At 39.0% G+C, this 15,555-nt stretch overlaps 1 protein-coding gene across 2 annotated transcripts in view; it reads left to right on the plus strand.

The window, feature by feature from the left end:
* GRIN3A (glutamate ionotropic receptor NMDA type subunit 3A) overlaps window positions 1-15,555 on the plus strand; it is a 213,204-nt gene that overhangs the window by 141,434 nt on the left and 56,215 nt on the right. For both annotated transcript variants that reach the window (XR_011254220.1, XM_069575538.1), the window contains exon 6: window positions 12,175-12,326. Coding sequence is in view for 1 of the 2 variants with exons in the window: in XM_069575538.1 (XP_069431639.1) it covers window positions 12,175-12,326 (152 nt within the window). In the remaining variant the exon portion in view is untranslated. The remainder of the gene's footprint in view (window positions 1-12,174; window positions 12,327-15,555) is intronic.

Here is a 15,555-nt window from a genome sequence, read left to right on the forward strand (position 1 = left end):
AAGCTATGGTTTTTCCAGTAGTCATGTATGGATAAGTGAGTTGGACTATAAAGAAAGCTGAGCACCAAAGAATTGATGCTTTTGAACTGTGGTGTTGCAGAAGACTCTTAAGAGTCCCCTGGACTAACAGGGGGATCCAACCAGTCAATCTTAAAGGAAAACAGCCCTGAATATTCATTGGAAGGACTGATGCTGAAGCTGAAACTCCAATACTTTGGCCACCTGATGCGAAGAACTGACTCATTGGAAAAGACCCTGATGCTGGGAAAGATTGAGGGCAGGAGGAGAAGGGGACAGCAGAGGATGAGATGGTTGGATGGCATCACTGACTCAATGGACATGAGTTTGAGCAAGCACCAGAAGTTGGTGATGGACAAGGAAGCCTGGATTGCTGCAGTCCATGGGGTTGCAGAGTCAGACACGACTGAGCAACTGACCTGAACTAAGTAATACATATCCTACATGGGTGGTATCTGGCACAAAGTAGGGCTCAGTATGTTCAGGTTCTCATTATTAGAGCCCCAGAAGGATTTAACTGACCTGTATGCCACAATCTAGTATGCAATCTTAGACTATTATATGATCTATAAACTGGAGTAAGGCATGTAAGGGGATCTTCCCAACCCAGGAATCGAACGCAGGTCTCCAGCATTGCAGGGAGACACTTTACTGACTGAGCCACCAGGGAAGCCCTTCCATTACTGAGCAGTACTTGACAAATAGTTAGCCCTCTATAGTATTAGAAATTGTTGTTATTTAAGTTATTGCCTCAGGAGGAAAAAATACAAATTATTCAGCAAACCTGGCCTAATCTGACCACACTCACCAGATAGTTCCAAGTCCTTACTTGTTTGTATAAGTCTCCGTCCTTCTCCCACAAGCTGGTACAACCTTAGATGTCTCAGTTGTAATGAAATAATCATTATGCAGTACATTGTTTAGTATCTGCCTCCCTAAGAGGATATGCACCATGACAGCAGGGACTATATTTACCTTACTTACTGCTAAATCCCAACCACTTAACACAGTGCCTATTCACTCAGGAAATATTCATTGAATGGATGAATGAGTGAATGAATAAATGTGTGAATGTCAGTGAATATTATTATACACATGACTAGTATTGTGCCTGACATGTAAATAGGTACTGAATGAATGTCTGTGCAACTGAATTGGCAATAGCATTCATTATAATAAACATTTCTAAAGAAACTTTGTTACTTCCTTATAGTTACCCATAACTTTATTTTTTTTTTTAATTGTTATTTTATGATAACATCAGCTGAAGAACAGACTGCCCGGGTAAAGTCTTTTATTGTCAGTCTTGCCTTTCAAACCAAAACTACTATGCACAAAATAGGCACTCAAAATAGCTCTTTGAATGGAAAATTCTAATCATGCTCTTGACATTGTCATCATTTCCTTGACTCTTCATTGTTAAGGAACAAACAAATCTACCAAGGGGAAAAAGCAAACAGCTCTTTAAAATGCAAACTTTTTTCTGTATTATTTATTTCTTCTCTTTTGTTAGTTATACACAAATCTCAAGCCTCATATATTTTTTTAAAAAGGGCTTGTGTAATCAGAGGAGGAGACGGACTAGTGAACACATGGCCTTGACTTTCCTGCAGTGAATTACATGACCAGAGCCCAGAATGAGAAGTTCAATTCACCTACCTGGACTCTCATGTGCTAAGATCACAAAACCTGAGCTGTGACCAGAAAAGCTGCACCAAAGTTTTCCCAAGTGAAGTGACACAATGTGCCCAGAGACCCAAGTCACTGCCCTGTCCTGAGCTGGAGATGGACTCCTCACCCCAGGAAGACCAGCCCTGTTTGACTGCTGCCTTACTAGGTGGTCCCTAAAAAGCCTAACACTGTTACCAGGAGCAACAGAAATCAAGCCCTGAGCCTTTAGAGTGGGAGCACTGATTCCAAGACCCTAGACTACCAGAGAACTAACCCTGCTGCTACTGCTACTGCTGCTAAGTCATTTCAATCGTGTCCGACTCTATGCAACCCCATAGACAGCCGCCCACAAGGCTCCGCTGTCCTTGGGATTCTCCAGGCAAGAACACTGGAGTGGGTTGCCATTTCCTCCTCCAATGCATGAAAGTGAAAAGTGAAAGTGAAGTCGCTCAGTCATGTCCAACTCTTCACGACCCCATGGACTGCAGCCTACCAGGATCCTCCACCCATGGGATTTTCCAGGCAAGAGTGCTAGAGTGGGTTGCCCTAGAGAGTATCAAATAGGGAGAGCTCACACAAAGGAAACCACTTGAATAAAGTTCCAACATCACCCAACCACCAGTAACACTTTGTGCAGGATTCCTCATCTAAACAACAAACAAAACAAAAATACAAAGCCAGTCAACATCAGACAGGATTACCACTTCACTCAGCTTGCCCATCAGAGGAAAAACAAACAAACAAAATCTCAGCACAAATCTCACCCTAGATGAAGCTTACATAAAACACTGGACCAATCTCAGGAGGGCAGAAACCAAAAGGAAGAAAGAATTTGACCTTCTTCAAGGAAAGAATTCAACTTTTCTTGAAGCCTGGGAAAAGGAGACCTCAAACACAATAAGTTAAAAGAAAAAAATAATAATAATGAAAAGGCAGAGAAATACTACACAAATGAAGAAACAAACTAGAAACACAAAGTCCAAATAAATGAACAGGAAATAGGCAAACTATCTGAAAAAGAATTCATAAAAATGATAGTAAAGATTATCAAACACCTTGAAAACAAAATGGAGAAAATACAAGAATCAATTAACATAGACTTAGAAGAATTAAAGAATAAACTTATAGAGACAAACAACACAATTACTAAAATTAAAAATACTCTAGAAGGAATCAATAGCAGAATATCTGAAGCAGAACAAATCAGTGAGCTAGAAGATAAAATGGTGGAAATAACTTCTGAAGAGCAGAATAAAGTGAAAGAATGAAAAGAACTGAGGACAGTCCCAGAGACCTCTGGGACAATATCAAAAGCATCAACATTTGAATTATAGAGGTCCCAGAAGAAGAAGAGAAAAATAAAGGGTATGAGAAAATTTTTGAAGAGATTATAGTTGAAATTTTCCCCAATATGGAAAAGGAAATAGCCAATCAAGTCCAAGAGGCACAAAGAGTCCCATACAGGATAAACCCAAGAAGAAGCACTCTAAGACACACTAATCAAACTAACAAAGACTAAACACAAAGAATACTAAAAGCAGCAAGGGAGAAGCAATGAGTAATATACAAGGGAAACCCCATATGCTTAACAGCTGATCTTTCAGCAAAAAATCTGCAGGCCAGAAGGGAATGGCAGGATATATTTAAAGTACTGAAAGAGGAAAAATCTACAACCAAGATTACTGTAACCAGCAAGGATCTCATTCAAAATGGATGGAGAAAAAAAAGCTTTTCAGAGAAGCAAAAGTTAAGAGAATTCAGTACTATCAAACCAGCTTTACAGCAAATATTAAAGGGACTTATATAGTCAAGAAATACAAGAGAAGAAAAAAGATCTACAAAATCAACCCCAAACAATTAAGAAAATGGCAAAAGGAACATATATATATATATATATATATATATAATTACTTTAAATGTAAATGGATTAAATGCTCCAGTGAAAAGACACAGACTGGCTGAATGGATACAAAACAAGACCCATATATATGCTGTCTACAAGAAACCCACTTCAGACCTCAAGACACATAGGGACTGAAAGTGAGAGGATGGAAAAATATATTCCATGTAAATGGGAAGCAAAAGAAAGCTGGAGTAGCAATCCTTGTATCAGACAAAATAGACCTTAAAATTAGTGAACTTACAAGAGATAAGGAAGGATACTACATAATGATCAAGGGATCAATCCAAGAGGAAGACATAACAATTGGAAATATCTATGCACCCAACATAGAAGCACTTCAATACATAAGACAACGGACATAACAGACATAAGACTAACAGACATAAAAGGAGAAATTGACAGTAACACAATAAAGGTAAGAGACTTAAACACCTCACTCACACCAATGGACAGATCATCAAAATACAAAATTAATAAGGAAATCAAGTCTTAAATGATACATTAGATGAGATGGATCTCATTGATAACTTCAAGACATTCCATCCAAAAGCAGAAGAATATACCTTCTTCTCAAGTGCACATAGAACATTCTCCAGGATAGATCATATCTTGGGTCACAAATGAAACCTCAGTAAATTTAAGAAAATTGAAATTGTATCAAGCATTATCTTCTCCAACCACAATGCTATGAGACTAGATATCAATTACAAGAAAAAACTGTAAGAAACACGAACACATGGAGATTAAGCAATCTGTTTCTAAATAACCAACAGGTTACTGGAAAAAATCAAAAGGGAAATTGGAACATTTCTAGAAACAAATGACAATGAAAACACCACAACTCAAAACCTATGGGAAGCAGCAAAAGCAGTTCTAAGAGAGAAGTTTATAGCAATACAATCCCACCTCAAGAAACAAGAAAAACATTGAATAGACAACCTAACTTTACACCTAAAACAACTGGAAAAAGAAGAACAAAATTTAAAAACCAAACAAAAAAATTAGTAGAAGGAAAGAAATCATAAAGATCCAAGCAGAAATAAATGAAAAAGAAATGAAAGAAACAATAGTAAAGATTAATAAAACTAGAAGATGGTTCTTTGAGAAGATTAACAAAATTGACAAACCTTTAGCAAGACTCATTAAGAAGATAAGAGAGAAGAATCAAATCAACAAAATTAGAAATGAAAAAGGAGAGATTCCAACAGACAATGCACAAATACAAAGGATTATAAGAGATATTATGAACAACTATATGGCAATAAAATAGATAACCTGGAAGAAATGGAGAGATTCTTAGGAAAGTTCAATCTTCCAAGACTGAACCAGGAAGAAATAGAAATTATTACAAGCACTGAAATGGAAGCTGTGATCAAAAATCCCCCAAAAAAACAAAAGCCCAGGAGAAGATGGCTTCACAGGAGAAGTCTAACAAATGTTTGCTGCTGCTGCTGCTAACTCACTTCAGTTGTCTGACTCCATGCAACCCCATAGACGGCAGCCCACCAAGCTCCCCCATCCCTGGGATTCTCCAGGCAAGAACACTGGAGTGGGTTGCCGTTTCCTTCTTCAATGCGTGAAAGTGAAAAGTGAAAGTGAAGTCGCTCAGTCATGTCCGACTCTTCACAACACCATGGACTGCAACGTACCAGGTTCCTCCATCCATGGGATTTTTCAGGCAAGAGTGCTGGAGTGGGGTGCCATTGCCTTCTCCAATCAAATGTTTAGAGAAGAGCTAATGCCTATCCTTCTAAAACTCTTTCAAAAACTTGCAGAGGAAGGAACACTTCCAAATTCATTCTATGAGGCCACCATCACCCTGATACCAAAACCAGACAAAAACAACACAAAAAAGGAAACTACAGGCCAATAGATGCAAAAATACTCAAAAATTTTCAGCAAACAGAATTCAGCAACACATCAAAAAGCTCATACACCATGATCAAGTTGGATTTATTCCAGGAATGCAAGGATTCTTCAATATATATACAAATCAATCAATGTGATACACCATATTAACAAACTGAAAGATAAAAATCATTTGATCATCTCAATAGATGCAGAAAGAGCCTTTGAAAAAATTCAGTACCCATTTATTATTAAAACTCTTCAAAAACTGGGCCTAGAAGGAACCTAACTAAACATAGTAAAGGCCATATATGAAGCTGAAATTCCAGTACTTTGGCTACCTGATGAAAAGAGTTGACTCATTGGAAAAGACCCTGATGCTGGGAGGGATTGGGGGCAAGAGGAGAAGGGGACAACAGAGGATGAGATGGCTAGATGGCATTGCTGACTCGATGGACATGAGTTTGAGTGAACTTGAGGAGTTGGTGATGGACAGGGAGGCCTAGTGTGCTGCAATTCATGGAGTTGCAAAGAGTCGGACACGTCTGAGTGACTGAACTGAACTGAACAGAAAACATTATTCTCAATGGTGAAAAACTGAAAACATTCCCCCTAAGATCAGGAACAAGGCAAGGCTGTCCCCTTTCACCACTATTATTCAACATAGTTCTGGAAGTCCTAGCTTCAGCAATCAGAGAAGAAAAAGAAATAAAACGAATCCAGGTCAGAAAATAAGAAGTAAAGCTCTCACTGTTTGCAGATGACATAATACTGTACATCAGTTCAGTTCAGTTCAGTCGCTCAGTCGTGTCCAGCTCTTTGCGACCCCATGAACCACAGCATGCCAGGCCTCCCTGTCCATCACCAATTGCTGGAGTCTACCCAAACCCATGTCCATTGAGTCAGTGATGCCATCCAGCCATTTCATCCTCTGTCATCCCCTTCCCCTCCTGCCCTCAATCTTTCCTAGCATCAGGGTCTTTTCAAATGAGTCAGCTCTTCGCATCAGGTGGCCAAAATATTGGAGTTTCAGCTTTAACATCAGTCCTTACAATGAACACCCAGGACTGATCTACTTTAGGATGGACTGGTTGGATCTCCTTGCAGTCCAACGGACTCTTGAGTCTTCTCCAACACCACAGTTCAAAAGCATCAATTCTTCAGCACTCAGCTTTCTTCACAGTCCAACTCTCACATCCATACACGACCACCGGAAAAACCATAGCCTTGACTAGATGGACCTTTGTTGGCAAAGTAACGTCTCTGCTTTTTAATATGCTGTCTAGGTTGGTCATAACTTTCCTTCCAAGGAGTAAGCGTCTTTTAATTTCATGGCTGCATTCACCATTTGCAGTGATTTTGAAGCCCCCTTCCCCCCCAAAAAATAAAGTCAGCCACTATTTCCACTGTTTCCCCATCTATTTCCCATGAAGTGATGGGACCGTATGCCATGATCTTTGTTTTCTGAATGTTGAGCTTTAGACCAACTTTTTCACTCTCCTGTTTCACTTTCATCAAGAGGCTCTTTAGTTCTTCTTCCCTTTCTGCCATAAGGGTGGTGTCATCTGTATATATGAGGTTATTGATATTTCTTCTGGCAATCTTGATTCCAGCTTGCACTTCCTCCAGCCCAGCGTTTCTCATGATGTACTCTGCATATAAGTTAAGTAAGCAGGGTAACAATATACAGCCTTGACGTACTCCTTTTCCTATTTGGAACCAGTCTGTTGTTCTATGTCCAGTTCTAACTGTTGCTTCCTGACCTGCATATAGGTTTCTCAAGAGGCAGGTCAGGTGGTCTGGTATTCGTAGAAAACCCTAAGGATACTGTCAGAAAACTACTAGAGCGAATCAGTGAATTTAGCAAAGTTGCAGGATACAAAATCAATACACAGAAATCATTTGCATTTCTATGTACTAACAATGAATAATCAGAAAGAGAAATTAAGAAATCAATCCCATTCACCATTGAAACAAAAATAATTAAATATCTAGGAGTAAACTTACCTAAGGAGACAGAAGAACTGTACACAGAAAATTATACGACACTGATGAAAGAAATCAAAGATGACATAAACAGATAAAGAGATGTGCCATGTTCCTGGGTAGGAAGAACCAATATTGTGAAAATGACTGTAGTACCAAAGGCAATCTGCAGATTTAATGCAATCCCTATCAAATTACCAAGGCATTTTTCACAGAACTAGAACAAAAAAAATTCACAATTCATATGGAAACACAAAAGACCCCAAATAGCCAAGAAAGTATTGAGAAAGAAGAATGGAGCTGGGGGAATCAACCTTCCTAACTTCAGATTATACTACAAAGCTACAGTCATCAAGACAGTATGGTACTGGCACAAAAACAGAAATATAGACCAATGGAACAAGATAGAAAGCCCAGAAATAAACCCATGCACCTATGGGTATCTTAATTTTGACAAAGGAGGCAAGAATATACAATGGGTCAAAGATAGCCTCTTCCATAAATGGTACTGGGAAAACTGGACAGATAGATGTAAAAGAATGAAATTAGAATACCATACTCAAAGATAAACTCAAAATGGATTATAAAACTCTTAGAGGAAAACATAGGCAGAACACTCGATGACATAAATCAAAGCAAGATCCTCTACGATTCTCATCGTAGAATAATGGAAATAAAAACAAAAGTAAACAAGTGGGACCTGATTAAACTTAAAAGTTTTTCACAGCAAAGGAAACTATAAGCAAGGTGAAAAGACAACCCTCAGAATGAGGGAAAATAATACCAAATGAAACAACTGACAAAGGATTAATTTCCAAAATATACAAGCAGCTCATAGAACTCAATACCAGAAAAACAAACTACCCAGTCAAAAAGTGGGGAAAGATCTAGACAGACATTTCTCCAAAGAAGACATACAGTTAACTAACAAACACATGAAAAGTTGTTCAACATCACTCATTATTAGAGAAATGCAAATCAAAACTACAATGAGATATCACCTCACACCAGTCAGAATGGCCCTCATCAAAAAGTCTATAAACAATAAATGCTGGAGAGGGTGTGGAGAAAAGGGAACACTCTTGCATTATTGGTGGGAATGTAAACTGATACATCTACTATGCCAAAGCCTTTGACTGTGTGGATCACAGTAAACTGTGGAAAATTCTGAAAGGGATGGGAATACCAGACCACCTGACCTGCCTCTTGAGAAACCTATATGCAGGTCAGGAAGCAGCAGTGAGAACTGGACATGGAACAATAGACTGGTTCCAAATAGGAAAAGGAGTACGTCAAGGCTGTATATTGTCATGCTGCTTATTTAACTTCTATGCAGAGTCCATCATGAGAAACGCTGGTTGGAAGAAACACAAGCTGGAATCAAGATTGCCAGGAGAAATATCAATAACCTCAGATATGCAGATGACACCACCCTTATGGCAGAAAGTGAAGAGGAACTAAAAAGCGTCTTGATGAAAGTGGAGAGTGAAAAAGTTGGCCTAAAGTTCAACATTCAGAAAACAAAGATCATGGCATCTGGTCCCATCACTTCATGGGAAATAGAAGGGGAAACAGTGGAAACAATGTCAGACTTTATTTTGGGGGGCTCCAAAATCACTGCAGATGGTGATTGCAGCCATGAAGTTCAAAGACACTTACTCCTTGGAAGAAAAGTTATGACCAACCTAGATAGTATATTCAAAAGCAGAGACATTACTTTGCCAACAAAGGTCCGTCTAGTCAAGACTATGGTTTTTCCTGTGGTCATGTATGGATGTGAGAGTTGGACTGTGAAGAAAGCTGAGTGCTGAAGAATTGATGCTTTTGAACTGTGGTGTTGGAGTAGACTCTTCAGAGTCCCTTGGATTGCAAGGAGATCCAACCAGTCCATTCTGAAGGAGATCAACCCGGGGATTTCTTTGGAAGGAATGATGCTAAAGCTGAAACTCCAGTACTTTGGTCACCTGATGCAAAGAGTTGACTCATTGGAAAAGACTCTGATGCTGAGAGGGATTGGGGACAGGAGGAGAAGGGGACAACAGAGGATGAGATGGTGGGATGGCATCACTGACTCGATGGACATGAGTCTGAGTGAACTCCGGGAGATGGTGATGGACAGGGAGGCCTGGCGTGCTGTGATTCATGGGGTCGCAAAGAGTTGGACACGACTGGGCAACTGAACTGAACTGAACTGACAGCCACTATGGAAGACGGTATAGAGATTTCTCAAAAAATTAAGATGGTGAGGAGATTCCTCAAAACCATCATATGCCCCAACAATCCCACTCCTAGGCATATACCCTGAGAACACCAAAATTGAAAGAGACACAAGTATCTCATTGTTCATTGCAGCACTATTTACAATAGCTAGAACACTGAATCATCCTAGATGTCCAAGGACAGATGAATGGATAAAGAAGTTGCGGTATATATACACAATGGAATATTACTCAGCAATAAAAAAGAATGCATTTGCATCAGTTCTGGTGAGGTGGATGAACCTAGAACCTATTATAGAGAGTGAAGTAAGTCAGAAAGAGAAAGATAAACATTTTATTCTAACACATATATACAGAATCTAGAAAAATGGTACTGAAGAATTTATTTACAGGGAAACAATAGAGAAACAGACATAGAGAATAGACTTATGGACATGGGGAGAGGGGAGGAGAGAGTGAGATGTATGGAAAGAGTAACATGGGAGCTTATATTACCATATGTAAAATAGATAGCCAACAGGAATTTGTTGTATGACTTAGGAAACTCAAACAGGGGCTCTGTATCAGCATTGAGGGGTGGGATGGGGAGGGATATGGGAGGTGTTTCAAAAGGGAGGGGATATATGTATACCTATGGCTGATTTGTGTTGAGTTTTGACAGAAAACAACAAAATTCTGTAAAGCAATTATCCTTCAATGAAAAATAAATCAATTTTTAAAAAGGGCTTGTGTATCTACAATTTTAAAAAAGAACAAAAACTAATGTCTTTGGAAATAAATTGTAAGATGGAAACATGATAGCAAACATTTGTTTCCATGAATTTGGATGTTTTTAACATTTAAAAAATTTTATTTTATATTATAGTTGATTTACAATGTTGTGTTAATTTCAAGTATATAGCAAAGTGATTTAGTTATATGGATAAATATATCTATTATTTTTCAGATTCTTTTCCCATCTAGGTTATTACAAAGTATTGAGTAGAGTTCCCTATGCTAAACAGTAGGTCCTTGCCGACTATCTATTTATATAAAGTTATGTGCATATGTTTTTTGTTTCTTGGTTTCTTTGCCTTCATTTTTAAATTATTTTATTAATTTTTATTGGAGTATCACTGCTTTACAATGTGTTAGTTTCTGCTGTACACCTCTATATTCTTGACAGCCTTTTGTCTTTGCATGTGAAAAAAAGAGCTAGCTATATTTTCAGTTTGTCTCCCTCAATCATCTTGACTGCACTACATCTTTTTTCGACTATACAATCCATTATTTAAAGACAAAATGTAGGTAATTAGCTCTTTCACATAGCTTGTCAATGAGATTAACAGTGAAGTAACAGTTTGGAAACCAAGTAAAGCCCCAGACCAAGTGAAGATACAGAGTCAAAGCTAATTAATTAAAACTCTGACAACAAATTACATCTTCTTCAAGCTCCTCCTTCATCCTTTCCCCTGCCTCTCTTGCCTTGAATAACTGTTGTCCCAGATATTTAGTTTATCATTTTCTTGATTTTTTCTAAATATACTTCTATCACATATATATGAATTCCTAAAAATATACTGGTTTGTTTTTAATGTTTTTGCATTTACACAATGGATTCATGCTGCAATCTTCTGAGACTGATCTTTTTACTTAGTGTTGCTGAGAGTCATCCATATTATTCCATACCATTCATATGTTTCACACTATACAACATTCCATTGTATAAATATTTCACATTTATTTACTCATTCTCTTGTTAACATTTAGGTTGTTTCCAATTTTTGCTGTTATAAAAAATGCCTCTAAGAACATCCTTAAACATATCTCCTGGTCTAGTTGTGGAGGAGTTCTTTAGGAATGTATTTAAAGTTGTTTGTCTTAGAGCATATAAATCTTCAGCTATATAAAGTAAAAGCAAACAGTTTTCCAAAGTGAGTACATCAATTTGCATTCCCACAAGCAATGAATAAGTGATCTTACTGATCTTTTTTTGTTTTGCTTCAACACTTGTTTTTACCAGGCTCCTTTTTTTTTGACAAGTTTTTGTTGATGTTTTAGTATTTATGCTATACTGTACATTCACAAGGCCTCATTCTATTATTAAAAGTAAAAGTAAAAGAGGGTTATGCATGACCAATGATGAGAGTATTTCATAGACCAGGGATTGTAATTTACTTATTTTGTGTATTTAAGGTCCAGATGAGGGTTTCTGGGAGAAGTAAATAGGGAATCCTAGCCCTAGTAAAGACCTGAAAGATGGCTTCTGAAAAACACCTTGAAGGGGAGGGCAGAAAGCCTTGGAATACAATGTGCCCCTACTACACAGTACACAAATCATTTCTCTCCTTTCTGGACTCATCTCTTTTACTCAGAGAAGTAGCAGATCCAAGGTAATCATACCTAGGACATTTCTGAGTCCTTTGAGAGAAAGATGGTGAAAGCTTACTATGTCCTTGTTACCAGGTCTGACAGCAATATCAGGTGTGGTGGCAACAACTCAGGAAATTCTTAAGTGAAACACTCATCTGAGATTGTATTTTCTTCTAGGGTACGGCATTGGTCTCCCTCCCAACTCTCCTTTTACCTCCAATATATCCGAGCTAATCCGTCAATACAAATCACACGGGTTTATGGATGTGCTACATGACAAGTGGTATAAGGTGGTTCCCTGTGGCAAGAGAAGTTTTGCTGTCACTGAGGTAAGAGGGAAACTGCTGATAATGTTGATGCTTTGTATAGCTTTACCTTGAAGAATATTAGAAAATGCTGTCATATGTGTCAGTGGCCAATAATCTAGGCTATTACATCTTCTAGGATTCACCATGATATTTGCAACTGCTGTTTAGTCGCTAAGTTGTGTACAACTCTTTGCAACTCTATGGACCATAGCCCACCAGGTTCCTGTGTCCATGGGATTTCCCAGGCAAGAATACTAGGTGGGCTTTCATTTCCTTTTCCAGGGACCATGATATTTAGATTACTCCTAATTTCACTTGAAGAATGACTATCTAATAGGAATTTTCAGTACAACAAATTTGTCTTGGATTTAACTGTGATGCTACTTTGATGAGTAAATGTCTGAATTTCTATCTTTTCCCTACATATTATATCCACAAATGCAGAAGAAATACTATTCTGCATTACAGTAATAGTATCTGAGACTGACATTAACAGTGTTTGGTTTAACTGTTAATTGCTGGTCATGATGTGGATCGCAAAATATCCTCAAGATCTAATTTTCCAGGGGTCCAGTGACGGATCCTGCTTAGAGAAACAGATATAACCAGGTAATTCTTAGATAATCCTAGATATTTTTCAACTGAAAACAATCAACTCACTTCTTTCATGTATAGGAAGCTAATATGCAGAGATCCTAAGTGATTTGCCCAAGGCACACAAATAACCAGAAAATACATCTTTCTATCATAACACTCTGCCTTTATGATATAATTAGAAAGAAAACTGCAAACTGAGTCAGAGATTGGATAATTAAGATAGGAGACTAAAAGAGCGTAATAAGAGCCAGACTCCAGTATTTAAAAGAGAAGGCAAATAAAACAGTACAAGGTCAGCCTGACATTTTAAAAAAAAATCTAAAGCTGATAATAATGACTCCCAAGAGCCTCTCTTCACCAACAACTCTCGAATTTGTATTTAAACAATGACTCTTCTTCTGAGCTCTAGAACCATGTATCTACCTTCCTGTTTGACACCTCACCTGAACCACTGCAAAAGTCTCCTCACTAGTCTCTCTGTTTTCATGCCTGCCTTTCTCCAGTGTGTTTTCCACAAGGCAGATCCCGTTCCTACTTAAGCCTGCGGTGGCTTCCATGTTAATTAAGGAACCATCTGAAATGCTGAACATGCCCTGCAATGCCCTGAGATGCTTGACCCTGCCTATTTCCTCAGCCTCATTCATGCCACTTTCCTCCTGGCTCATTACAGCCCCACCAAGATGGTCATTTCAGATGGAGATACATCAGTGGCTTTCCTGCCTTAAGGTCTTGGCACATGCTGTTGCACCTTTCTTCCTAATTACTATTCCTCCCCCCACCCTCCCAACATTAACCCTGCTAAGTGCCTTCTCATTATAAACTCTCAGCTGAAATCCCCCTTCTTCAGAGCCTTCCCACAATCCCTGATGCAATCTGAATCACTGTTGTTGTTCAGCCACTAAGTGGTGTCTGACTTTTTGTGACCCCATGGACTGCAGCACACTAGGCTTCTCTGTCCTTTATTATTTCCCGGAGTTTGCTCAAATTTATGTCCATTGAGTCAGTGATGCTATCTATCTCATCCTCTGCTGCCCTCTTCTATCTCTCTTTATGATCGCATAGCTTATTGAAACGGAGAAGGCAATGGCACCCCACTCCAGTACTCTTGCCTGGAAAATCCCATGGGTGGAGGAGCCTGGTGGGCTGTAGTCCATGGGGTCGCTAAGAGTCAGACACAACTGAGCGACTTCACTTTCACTTTTCACTGTCATGCATTGGAGAAGGAAATGACAACCCACTCCAGTGTTTTTGCCTGGAGAATCCCAGGGATGGGGGAGCCTGGTGGGCTGCCGTCTATGGGGTCGCACAGGGTCGGACACGACTGAAGCGACTTGGCAGCAGCAGCAGCAGCAGCAGCTTATTGAGAAGACAGTCACTGAGTAAAGATTTAAAGGAAGGAAGCAGGAAACTAAGGAATTAGAAAACTAGCATGCTCTGTTTCTTACCATGTGACAAAAACTGTATTTGGGACATTAACTCATTGGTTCTCACTACAACCCTGTAAGGCAAGAATTTTTATATTTATTTGGAGATATTTTCACTTTCAGTTCAGTTCAGTTCAGTCACTCAGTCATGTCTGACTCTTTGCGACCCCATGAATCACAGCATGCCAGGCCTCCCTGTCATTTTCACTTTAGAAGAAGCTAAAAGAAATAAAACTTGGTTTGGTCAGCTGAATTAATTCAACCAAGAAAATAAACAAGCTGATCACTTAAATTGTGTAAAGCAACAATCATTTGGCATTTCCTACCACTTGTGACCAGGGCTAATTCAAGCCAAAATCTCCAAGTGATCAAAGCTAACAGCAAGACATTAGATAAGATGAAGGGAGCCTCCCCATCATGTCCCCAAAGCCAGCAATATGGAATGATTTGCACCTCTCTGATCACAAGCACATCTCTAGGTTGTGCCATTTCAGAGGACCATGAGACCAAGACATCAGCTGGATGGACAATCTGGCTCCCAGGACGAGCCTCTCAGGGTACAGGGCTCTTCAGACTCAGAACCTAACTCCACTTGGACACATAGAGGGAAACATACATAGACTCATAACCACTAACATAAATCTAATTCCAGTGTGAAATATCTAACACAAAACGTAATAGATTTGAAGCCATACACTTTAGGACTTGCATACTGGCTCTACCAATTAATCACTGAGTGACTTAACTATTCCTAGGCCTGAGTTTCTTCATTCATGAATGGATATGAAAGTGAAGTGAAAGTGAAGTCCCTAAGTCATGTTTGACTCTTGTGAGCCCATGAACTGTAGCCTACCAGGTTCTTCTGTCCATGGGATTTTCCAGGCAAGAATACTGGAGTGGGCAGTCATTTCCTTCTCCAGCAGATCTTCCCGACTCAGGGATTGAACCTGGGTCCCCCACATTGTAGGCAGACACTTTACCATCTGAGCCACAAGGGAAGTCAATAAAACATAACTTGTCATTTTGTTTTGAGAATAAGAGAACATTTATGGAAAGACCTAGGGAAAAAAACTTGGCATAGTAAATAGAAGTATTAATACTTCCTCTCCTTCCATCAGGAGCATTTCCTGGGGTTCATAGATATCTTTAGATTCCTACAGCTCTTTCTAGGAGTGGGGAAACCTTCCCAGAAACTCTCCAGTAGATTTCTTCAAATTCATTGGCCAAAA

This window comes from Ovis canadensis, chromosome 2 (assembly GCF_042477335.2).
Source record: "Ovis canadensis isolate MfBH-ARS-UI-01 breed Bighorn chromosome 2, ARS-UI_OviCan_v2, whole genome shotgun sequence".
Lineage (NCBI taxonomy): Eukaryota > Metazoa > Chordata > Mammalia > Artiodactyla > Bovidae > Ovis > Ovis canadensis.